The following is a 12,394-nucleotide window of genomic DNA, read 5'->3' as shown; positions in this document are numbered from 1 at the left end:
AAAAGAATACTTATGGGCATTCTCATCCACAGCCTACCTGCCTGCCCCACTATCGGGTATATTGTATTTTCTCTTGCCTTTGTCTTACTTGCAATAAACTGCTCTAATAACCTCCCCACCAAAAACATAAAATCCACGAACGAAAAAAACTACATAATTCATATTGTCTTCCAACACTCACAGAAAGGGTCTCAGAGTCAACTCAAGCAAACTTCTCCCCTGCGCCCCGCCACCACTAAAATCAACATACCATATTAAAAATGTGTGATTATTGGTCCACATTCAGACTTTGAATGAATGATTGAAGTGGCTTGTCTCCCACAGTTAGGACAATGTAAAATCTAAAGACATACACCAAAAAAGTAATATACTACTCATGACAGGCTCTGTGTACTGATAAATAAGTGCCCTGTACATGAAAATAATTTGTGTTCCAGTCCTGCCACTTTCTGGCTATACGACAGCAGGCAAATAACTAAAATTCACTCCCTGTGGTTTTACTCCACTGTAAGGTGATGATGATATTATTCACCTTGCAGGGATCTCGTGAAGGTTAAATTAGACACATAAAAATGGCCTGGCACACGCCAACCATGGAACAGGCAAAAGACACTAAAAGACATGCCACCTGCCTTACAAAACTTCTCCCTTCCCCTCAACGTAAGTTGAACAGAATCCAATGCAACAGATAGCTGCCATATTTTTCACTGGGCTGTCAGTTCCCCTCAGGCACAGAATATTTCTGATTCATCTCTGCATGCTAGTACCTAGCAGAGGGCCTGGCCCAGAGTGAAAACATAATGAACGTTTATTCAATGGAGAAAATGAGAATTCTTTGGGTCTGAGGATGTTAATATTATCCCAGACCCAGTGAAAGAAAATTCCAATTTTCAGTTTGGCCAAATAGGTGTTTACTACAAGCTTCTATGTAGTTCAAAGCAAATAAGCTATTCTGAATTCTAATAATTACATTCTCTAAAATATAAAAAACTCAATTGCCCTAAAGCTCTCAATTTTAGTTTTGAAAAACTAATTCTTTCCTAAACAATGGAGTGGGTAACCACAGAAACTTGTGGAATCTCTTTTCCTAGAAAACACGAAGAACAGGAAAGAAGCCAGTCAGTCTGGAAATGGCTTCAAAATCTGCTGATAAGCAAGAAGTTGGGCTGAGTTGGATGCCCCTTGAAAGGTTCCTCCAGACCTATGCTACTAAGAAAAATAATTCTAATAATTCTGTCATTTATGTCCAATAAAATAAAATAAATCTAACATCTCCCAATACAGTCATTGGAAATTATTTTATTTGGATCTAGTGATGCTTTTACAAACCCATTTTCTTCTTAAATTATAGTAAACTGTACTAAGCTCTTAATTTGAATATGAGCTCTCCTTAATAATACAGAATAGAGATTGCACTTAACACAGCAAACAAAATTATTTATTCATTTCTCTTTTTCAGTCTATTTCATAACCTTAAATCTACTCATCCCCAAAGCCTTATAAAAAATACTATTTCCCCCAAAATACATTGCTCTTTTTTTTCCATTTACAGATGTCCAAGGCATTCATTACCCATATCACATTGCGCAGGTGATTAGTATATGATATCTTCTATTTTCATCTGATTCACAAGTAACAATTTATTTCTCCCCAGCTGAACTGTAAGTTCAAAAGCCCAAGTTTTGGAGCCCTTATGTTTAAACTGAATTCAAGGTAAGTACTTATTCATCATTAAGTTCTTATTGGCTCACAGGATGAGTTTAAGCAAAAGGAAAATGCAAAAGCTATACTATTTAACTCTGCACACTGAGCACCTGTATGAAGTTTTGGCAAAGCAGACACTCCACAAAGTCAAAACTAAAGCTTCTCAGACTACTACATATTGGTATTTGCCACTTAGCTGCAACTAACATAGTTGAAGGTTAAGACACCCATGGGACCCAGAGTTAAAGATGCAATTGGTTTAGCTGCTACCCTATAAAGAATGAGCAGCTATCAAGGATGGTCCATTCACATACAGATGGCAGCTACTATAGAAAAGCAGAAAGCACAGCACCTTCCCCAGAAAACAGGGCTGTGCATGTTCCGATTTTACATGGAATCCATTATTCATTCTGTCAGACCAAGTCAGTTAAATGGCAACAACCAGAAAGGAAAGGAGTGTTAGAAAATTACAGTGTAATAACATGACTGTAAAACTTGTATTTTCTCACTGTTCATAATCCAAAGAACACATCTAGATCAGACCAATGGGCTCAAAAGCTCAATCTTAAGTGCATTCCACACACTCATACAGAGAGGCAGACCCCTGTTCCTTTCTCCACATATTAAATGAAAACTTCTTGTCCCTACTATGTGTCAGGTACTGTCTAAGGCATTGGCACTTTATCAAACATGCAATTCTAGTAACATTATATAAAGTCTCAGCTTCATATTTTAGAGGGAAGAGACCTCAGGCCTGGCCCAACCTCTTATTTGACCAAGAAGAAACTCAAGGCACAGAGAGGATAACCTCGTTGGTTATTGTGGCTTTATGAGAACAAAGGCAGGAGTAGAAAACAAACTTTTTATCCTCCCCTCCCCAGTAATAAAATTTACTTTTTCTACTAAGCAAGTATTTCTATATGCTTCCTACACACCAGACAGTATACAAGGTACCAGATACACAGGATTCTGACCCTGGTGCTGTCCTCAAAAGGCACAGTCTAACAGCAAGGCAACAGACAGAAACAGTAAACCATATCTCTAATTGTTTAGGACTTCAATTTTAAAAAATTAATAATAAAGTTGTAATAGTTTGTTGTAGACTCTTAATAACCCCATGAAGATAAAATCTAGATGTTACTACTACTGTCATATAGATTGAGAAACTGAAGGATGGAGTGAATAAGGGACTCTACTAAGGTCATCTCCAGTGGCAGCAAAATGCCTAGAAACCAAGTTTATTTACTCCAAGATAGACATTCTTTTCACACTAGATGGAAAAAAAGCAGATGTTCTTTTTATGTTCAGTTCCTTTCTGACCAAGAGCACACGTTTGCAAGACTGCATGCAGAACAATCTGTGGTTGTGAAAGCAAATTTAACTGGCCTGTGAGATGTCATCAGCTGAGGTTAGTTATTTGATGACTGAGTAACCACCCAACAAGACATTGTAAGTAGCATTCTTAAAGTGCCCTTTATATATACAAAGAATAGATGGAAACAGTCCTATCCTTTGGGGAATTAATATGTAGAGAATGGGCATATAAATATTTCAACAAAAAGTGACAAAATTAAATAAACTACAAAAGTAGAATAATCACAAACAATTGCAAATTTAACAAACTAAATGCTTTGCAGAACTTCTAAAAAGACCTGCCAAGAAACTGATAATTCAAGAGTTAAATAGAAAAGAGAAGCCTGTATAGGAGATGACACTTGCCAGTCTTCAGATTATTGAAATACAGGCTCTTACTAAAAAATGTTCACCACACTTAAGTAAAATATCAACTTCCTAATTCCTTCATTTCACTTTCTACCATTAGTCAAAATAATTATACAAATATTCCATTTCCCTTCTTCTAGGAAAGTTATTAATTTTGTAATCTTCTCTATTCAAAAGAAATGAATTTCCATCAGTGTGACTTTAGCTAAAAGAGTAAAACTGTGTGATCTCATCGCCCTTTTATTCTTCTATCCTCTTTCAGTTGCAACCTAAATGAAATTAATGATCATTTTTCTCTGGTGCACAGTAAAATTTATATACACATTCAAGAAGAGCAATTTGAACATTAACTTTAATTGTTATTTAATATCATATTTTATTCATACTACTACACATCATCATGGTCTCATAAAAAGATACAACTATTTTAAACTTAAGCACATTGTAGAATTATTAACAAATTAGACAAAGTTAAAGAGAAACAAATACTAGTAATTTTCAGTTAATGACAGGAAAAATTACTTTAAGAATGAGCTAAAGGGGCTGGTGTCATGGCTTGGTGGTAGAGCACTTGCCTACCATGTGTGAGACACTGAGTTCAATCCTCAGCACCACCTAAAAATAAATAAATAAAGGTATTGTGTCCATCTACAACTAAAAATATTTTTTTAAAAAAAGAACAGGCTAAAAAGTAAAAATTATAATCATGCTACCAAAGTAGTAATATTTATTTTAAAAATACAACTCAGGGGAGAAAAAAAAATCTCTTAGTATTCCTGCATTTACTCAGAGGATTCAAACTTAGAGCCAGTTACCTTTCTTTGAAATATTTGGTGAATTTTACAGGCTGATAAGTAGCAATTTTCAGAACCACCACAGCAGGTTTCACTAGAATTACCACAAGCATATCAAAAAATTATTTCATCATATCTTTTAGTTTCTAAAACTTAATTTCATCACAAGAAGACATATTTTAATAAATACCAGTTTAAAATCTAAATTTGAAGCAAAAGCATAGTAACTTGTTTAGCGAAGAGAGAAGCTGGGCTTGAATTCATGTTTAGGTCCTTAAGACAATGACTTGTATGTCAAATTGGATTCTAAAAGTTTAAGGGAGTAATTAAACATGCAGCGACAGTGACATCTAGTGTTAACAGCTGCAAGCCAACTACACTACTATTAAATCCTCAAATGCTGAAGAACTATCCAAAGCTTCTCTTTAAGAACAAACAGAACTTGTGCATTATATTAAAAAATAATAATAATAATAACCAAAATGGTTCCATAGATTTCCTTCCAGACATTAAAAAGCCTTACTGAAAAAAATAGAGTAAATTAAAGACCAAAAAGTAAATGCATTATTTATTTCACACAGTCAACATCTCCAACTTTCTCCCTTCGTTTAGGAGAGTAATGAATGCACAGGTAGTCAGGAAGGTGTTCTGATAAGAGTTTCACAATCTTTTAAACTTTCGCCTGTATGATTAAAGATACTGCACAGATAGTAAATACTCGATAACACATCAGGAAAAAAGAATGTAGGACATTTCAGGAATACTTGAAGAAGACACAAAGAAAAAAGAATAGTTACTGCAGTGAGAAACAAGTCTATATTTCAGCCCTGGCTTCCTTGCTTTACAGTTGTTGCTTTGAAAGGTCAACTTTGTAATCAGTTGATATTTTTGCCCAAGGATTTAGAATTTGGCAGCACTGGTTAATTCATTATACCATTTTTATAGTTTTATGCTACAGATGAATCTGTAAAAGTAAGCAAAATTTCACCAATTATTTTTGGCCAGGACAATTTTGTGTAAAAAGAAAAGTTAGCATTAGATGAAGCTTACTTACCTATTTGTTTTGGAAAGTTCATCCTTTCCCCTTTTAACTCCAAAAATTCTTGTGATCAAGGAACTAAAGAGAAGAGTGGATGAATTTCTCACCTATTATAAAAATAAACACATAATATGGGTCAAGGAATATTTATGGCATGAAATCAACATGTATAATGGTCAACTAGGTATTCCAATCATTATACCATTGGCTAGTGTAGGACTAAAGAAAACATGGTTTGTTTTCACAAAATGAGACAACTTTAAAAAAAAAAAAACTTAATAGTAATTGACTCAATGACCTCTTAAATTAAGCCCTAACTCCAACCACACAATATAGTTTTTTCCTATTCTAATATTATCAATTGATTTCATTATGTCCTTCAATTGAATCATCAAACAGTACTTTAAGAAAAAAAAACTATTTTTTCATATCCTTCCTGACAATAATTATTCTAGACCTCAACTCTTTTCACTTATTTTTCTGTACTTACCTACCTGTGAGAAAATACTTGTAAGACTTAATTTCAAAGAATCCATGTAATAAATAGTCAAGAAAATACTTAATATTCCAAATGCCATTAACTTCACAATGCCAATAATATAAACAAGGGATATTAACCCTAAAATTATATGATAGAACTGATTAATAAAAACAAGAGGCAAGAATTAATGTTAATAAACTTGGATCATTTCTCCAAGACACTACAGAGTATATGTTTTCCAAGCCAATGCATCAAGATACTTTGGAATTTCACGACAATGTCTTGAATATTCTAGCATTATTGGTCTTCCTCAATCACCTTGCCAAATCAGAGTAGAGACGTTTAAGTATGTACTGCCTTCCTTATGGTCTGCAAGGCAATATACCAGCACCACAGAGACTATCTAGAAATAGAAGACACACAATTGCTGCCATCATAGAGCTTATTTTCTAATTAGGTAAGTGATCATATGGTATGTTAAGTAGCAATATAAGCAGAAAAGTCATTAAAAGTAATAATGCAGGCTGGAGCCATAGCTCAGTGGTAGAGCCCTTGCCTCGCACATGTGAGGCACTGGGTTTGATCCTCAGCACCACACAAAAATAAATTAATAAACAAAGATTTTTTTAAAAAAAGTAATAACTCGAGATTTAGAAAACCACTTCCTGAAACCATTGCATAAGGGTCACAAACTCAAATGCCCAGAAGAAGTGGGGAGCAACAGAGGCAGCAGTGGACTGTGTCTAATGTAGTCCCTGCTCAGCTTCAGCTGACTAGCTGCCATGAAGGAATGCAAGCCTAATGTTGCCAGATCTTCTGCTTTTTTAACAGAAGCCAGAAACCTGATTTTTATGTGAAATCTCACTATTTTGAAATGTTGGCAACAAATTAAAGAAAAGGGGTGGTAGAAAAATGACCATAGAGTCCAAATAAAATTCATACCAAAATTGCAATGAAACCCTAATCTTGGACAGATCTACTTAGGTCCATTCAATAGTCAGCAAACATTAATGGAGTCCCTACTACATGCCCTGCCTAATATGCCCAAACTGTAACAAATAGATCCATCCTGTCACTCTCAGTATCACCTCTGCCTAGCTCAGGTCTTGATTATCTTACCCAGTCTCAGAAGGCTTGGTAAGGACATTTAGGACACCATTACCTCCCTCAAATCATAACAATGATAAAACACAAAAAGAAAGGTTAAAAGTAGGGCTCAGTGATAACAAGTAATAACAAAAAAATAAACAAAACACAACAGAAACACAAATTCCATTTTGCCCTAAACCAAACTCTCTGACAAAGGCTGCCAGATGCACTAAAGTTAAACATCTGGAGATGTTGAGAATACACACTTTAAACAAAACCATAGGGGCCTGTTTCATAAAGTGAACAGGCACAACCCAGAAATAAAATTACTTTTTTTAATCAATAGACTGAAGGCAGGAGACAGATAATGCATTTTAGTAATATTAATATGGACAAATGGAGCCGGGCGCGGTGACACACGCCTGTAATCCCAGGAACTCAGGAGGCTGAGGCAGGGGAACCACAAGTTCAAAGCCAGCCTCAGCAACTTACTGAGGCCTGAGCAGCTTAGTAAGACCCTGTCTCTAAATTAAAAAAAAAAAAAAAAAAAAAAAGATGAGCCAATGGGTACCAATACTATCAGCTTGATCCATCCTGCATGGGCTGAATGTTTGTGCCTCCTTCCCCAAATACATATGTAGAAATCCTAACCTTCAAAGTGATGGCATTGGGAGGTGGGGTACTTAGGATATGATTAGGTTATGAAATATTTACCCTTATAAATGGGATATTAAATGCTCATATTAAAGAGACCGGGGGGGGGAGAGAGAGAGAGAGAGAGAGAGAGAGAGAGAGAGAGAGACCCATTGCCCCTTTTAACCTTTTACAAGTTAAGGCACCTCTATGAACCAAAAACCAGGCTCTCATCAGACACTGAATCTGCTGGCACATTGATCTTGGATTTCCCAGCCTCCAGAACTATGAGAAATAAAATTTTGCTGCTTATAAGTCACCCATTCTGTGGCATTTTGTTATAGCAGCTCAAACAGACCAAGAAATCGATTATAAAATTCCCCCATTTAGTAGCCAATGATGATCAATACCTATTCTGATACATGTAGCAAAATGGTGATACTCTATCAGGACTTCTGCATTAATTACTTAACATTCCCAGAAAAACTTTTTAAAAACTTTCCCTAATCATCTATTTGGTTACCCTGTTCACTCAATACAGAATTATTTGCATGTATTAACCAATTTTCCATTCAGGGCAGAGCAAGCCTCTGAAAGTAATCAATTGATGATACTTGGTTTTAATATTTTAAAAATGACTTTCCCTTCTTTGAGATACAATACACATACTGTAAAATTCACCATTTTGAAGTATACAAGTCAGTGGTTTTTACTATATTTCTAAAGTGGGAGACTATCACCACTAAATCAACAATATTTTCATAGCCCCAAAATGAAACCCTGCACACATTAGTCATCATTTTCCCTCCACCCATAGTAGGAAAGCACTGATCTATTTCTGTCTCTAAAAATTTACCTATTCCAGACATTTCATATACATAGGATCATGAAACAGGTGGCCTTTTATGTAAGCCTTCTTTCACTCAGCACAATATCCTCAAGATTCACTCATATTCTAGCATTTTTTGGTATGTTCTTCCTTTTTATGGTAAATAGTATCCCATAATAGAGATATATCACATTTTTTAAATCTGTTCAGCATTTGATGGACATTTGGCTTGTTTCCCATTTTTTGGCTATTATGGATAATGCTACTGAAGACATTTGTGCACAAGTTTTTGTAACAACATGTTTTCATTTCTCTTAGGTATACATCCAGAAGTAGTATGGTAAATTATTACAGTAACTCTGCTTGTAGGAACTGCCAAAATGGTGGTATAATTTTATATTCTCATTAGCAATATATTAGGGCTTCAATTTCACCAATTCTGTGATTCTACACATCCTCCTCAATACTTTCATTGTCCATCTTTTTAATCTTAGTGAGTACAAAATGGTATCTCATTGTGGCTATGATTTGCATTTCCCTAATGACGCTAAACATCTTTTTATGTACTTATTGACCATCTGTATATCTTCTTTGGGGAAATATATTCAAATGAATTGTCCATTTTTTAAATGGGTTGTCTTTTTATTATTATTGAGTTCTAAGAGTTTTCTATATATTCTTAATTTTGATCAAGTCTAATTTACCTATATTTTTCTTCTGTTGCTTGTACCTTAGGTGTTGTATCTAAGACACTGTTAACCCACTCCAAGGTACAAAATCTTACATGAGTTTTCTTCTAAAATTTTTATAGCTCTTATATTTAGATTTTTGATCCATTTTCAGTTCCTCAAACATGAAATTCATTCTCTTGCATTATAGCTATCTAGTGGTACTAGTACTATTGGTTGAAAGAACTATTCTTTCTCCATTGATCTTTGAGCACTATTTTTTAAATTTTGTGTGGAGATTTATTTCTGAACAATCAATCCTATTCCATGATTTATATGTCTATCCTTATGTCGAATCCATAATCAAATTTACTACTGCTTAGTAGTAATTTTTGAAATTGGGGCCTATGAGCTCTTTGTTCTTTTTCAAGATTCTTTTGTCTAGTATGGGACCCTTGCATTTTTTTAAACATATTTTAGGACCAACATATTAATTTATGCCAAAAAGAATACTCAGATGGAATTTTAACAGAAATTATGTTGAATCTGTAGATCAATTTGGGGAGTATTACCGTCTTAATGATAGACTGTCTTCCAATAATGAACACGGGATATCTGGTCCTCTTGCATTTCTCTGAATAATGTTTTCAAATTTTCAGTGTGAAAGGTTGCACTTTTTCTGTTAAATTAATTTCCTTTTAAAAAATATTTTATTAATTATTGATTGGCCTTTATTTATTTGTTTATATGTGGTGCTGAGAATAGAACCAGTTTCTCACACATGCTGGGCAAGCACTCTACCACTGAGCCACAACCCCAGCCTCATCTTCTGTTAAATTTATTTCTAAAGTATTTTATTCTTCTTTATATTTTTATTAGTGCATTATAGTTATACATAATAGTGGTATTCTTTGTGACATGTACATACATGCATATATTGTAATTTACTCCATTTCATTCTCTAGAATTCCCCTTTCCCTCCCTTCCTCCTTTCCTGAATCTTCTTTCTCTACTGATCTTTCTTCTATTTATTTTATTACCTTTATTTATTTAATTTTTAATAGGTGCATTATAATTATACATAAAAGTGTGGTTCTTTATGATATATGCATACAGCACATGGCATAATTTAGTCCATTTCATCTCCCAACACCTTCCTCTTCCTCCACTCCACCCTGCCCTTCAATGACCTTCCTCTATTATACTACTCTCCCTTCTGTTTTCATGAGATTCCCTTTTATTATACCTTATTTCTCTTCGCTTCCACACAGGAGAGAAAAGATTTGACCCTCGTCTCCCCGAGTCTGGCTTATTCACTTAGCATGTTGTTCTCTAGTTCTATCCATTTATCAGCAAATGATATAATTTCATTCTTCTTGATGGCTGAGTAGAACTCCACTGTGTACATATGCCATACATTTTCTTCTCTTCTTTTATTCTTTTTAAAAAATTTTTTTTAATTCATGTTTGAACTATTCATTGCTCAAGTAAAAATGATTTTTGAACTTTTATCTTGTATAACGCTAAACATCTTTTTATGTACTTATTGACCATCTGTATATCTTCTCACTGAACTTGTTTATTAGCTCTAATTTATGTGAGTGTGTTCCTTAGGATTTTCTACATAAAAGATCATGGCATCAGAAAATAAAAACAGTTACAATCCTTTATTACATCTTATTTTTGCCTGATTGCCCTAGTTAGGAGTTCCAATGTAATGCCGAACATAAGTGGCAAGAATGTATACCCTTGACCTTTTACTGATCTTAAGGGAGAGCTTTCAGTTTTTCACAAGTATATGCTATGTTTTCCACTGCTGTTCTTGATCAGGTTGAGAAAATTCCATTCCTAGTTCATTGAGTGTTTTTAATCATGAAATGGAATTAGATTATTGTCAAATGCTTTTTCTACATCTGCTTAAACATCATTTAATTTTTGCCCTTTATTCATTACATGTTACATTAGCTGATTTCCTATGCTGAAATGTATACTGTTTTAAAACTGTAGAAGTTAAAAAACAGACCACTAAATAGTTATTATAAAGGGTCAGTTGGTCCCATTGTTTTTGAGACTGTGGCAAGACAAAACATCATGGCAGGGAGCATGTAGTAGAGCACAGCTGTTTACCTTATGGGAGTCAGAAAGCAAAAGAAAAGAGAGGAGGGGTGTAGGTCCCAACAGGATTTTCAAGAGCACGCCTCCATTAACTTCCTCCCACTAGGCCCCACCTCCCAAAGGTTCTACTACTTCCCAATAGTACCACAGGATGGTGATCAAGCCTTTCACACATGGGCCTCTGGGGAAAATCTTAGATCCAAACTATAGCAACAGTAATACAATAAAAGCAAATTCCTTTTGGGAAAAATGAATGAAGGAGTATACAAGTTAAAAAAACATTAAAGACAGAATTAGTGGTAAAGTTGACAATGCAGAAATTAGAACAACTGTCAAGTAATTCTACCTATAAACAATCCTTTTTATCAGGGAAAACCAGAATACTTCCTGCTCTCTACCTCCTTCTCCACAGAATCTCTAACATATGGTTGGTAGGGACTTGGTAGTCAGCTGCAAAGTGACAACTGTTACCAAAGTATTTCTCTTCTATTCATTGAATAGATAATTTTTTTCTTTCTTTCTTGGCATAAGAAAGCTTCTATATAGACTTGTATAAGTGATAGAAGAATTTATTAGCTCTAATTTATTAGAAAATTAGGTTACACCAGGTTGTATGCGTGTATACAAGCACATATGTACACTCATTTTTTTTATTACATAACATATAAACTCCCTTAACAAATATTCAAAAAATATGAAAGGGGAGCCCACCCTGTGCAATTGCTATGTAGCATGATCACTGACACACCATACACCCCTAGTAGGCAGTCAAGGATAGGATCAAGATACAACATTTTAATATTCTGTCGAGGGTATGTGATACAGGTATATAGCAGAAAGAGACATTTTTTGAAAAAAAAATTAAATGAGATTTGAGTTCTAAGCCATGTGACTTTGAAGAAATCCTACACCTATAATCCAGAAAAACCATGCCGGATTTTCTAGGCTTCTAAGGAGAAGACCAGCAATACTTGAGTTCTTGGTAACTGTCTTCCAAAGCTATAAGATACTTCTCCCATGAGAGGTCAAAAGTAAAGAAAGGGTTTCCACTAATCCATACAGCATCTATAAGTGAATTAGAAAAAAAGTACCTCTTCCTCTGAGTAAATGAAGCTCCATTCCAAGGCACATAGCATGATGAGTGGAGCACAGCTGGATTTCAAGACTACACAGCCCTAAGCCTGGAACCTTCATAGCAACTTCACAACTGCCAGAGGGCAGAGTCATTGGTGCCAACAAGACACAAAGTAACCGTGGCAGTGCTGCCAGGAAGATCTGAAAGGGTCTTTTTTGTATGTTCCTCTGAAATCCCCTGCATGC

At 34.8% G+C, this 12,394-nt stretch overlaps 1 protein-coding gene across 1 annotated transcript in view; it reads right to left on the bottom strand.

The window, feature by feature from the left end:
- THADA (THADA armadillo repeat containing) overlaps positions 1-12,394 on the bottom strand; it is a 329,564-nt gene that overhangs the window by 215,526 nt on the left and 101,644 nt on the right. The window contains exon 26 of the mRNA XM_081264069.1: positions 5,275-5,366. Coding sequence (XP_081120195.1) covers positions 5,275-5,366 — 92 coding nt within the window. The remainder of the gene's footprint in view (positions 1-5,274; positions 5,367-12,394) is intronic.

The sequence above is a fragment of the Spermophilus citellus genome (assembly GCF_964194105.1).
Source record: "Spermophilus citellus genome assembly, chromosome: 13".
NCBI lineage: Eukaryota > Metazoa > Chordata > Mammalia > Rodentia > Sciuridae > Spermophilus > Spermophilus citellus.
Note: the sequence above shows the minus strand (reverse complement) of the source record. Positions and strands in the feature narration are given on the sequence as shown.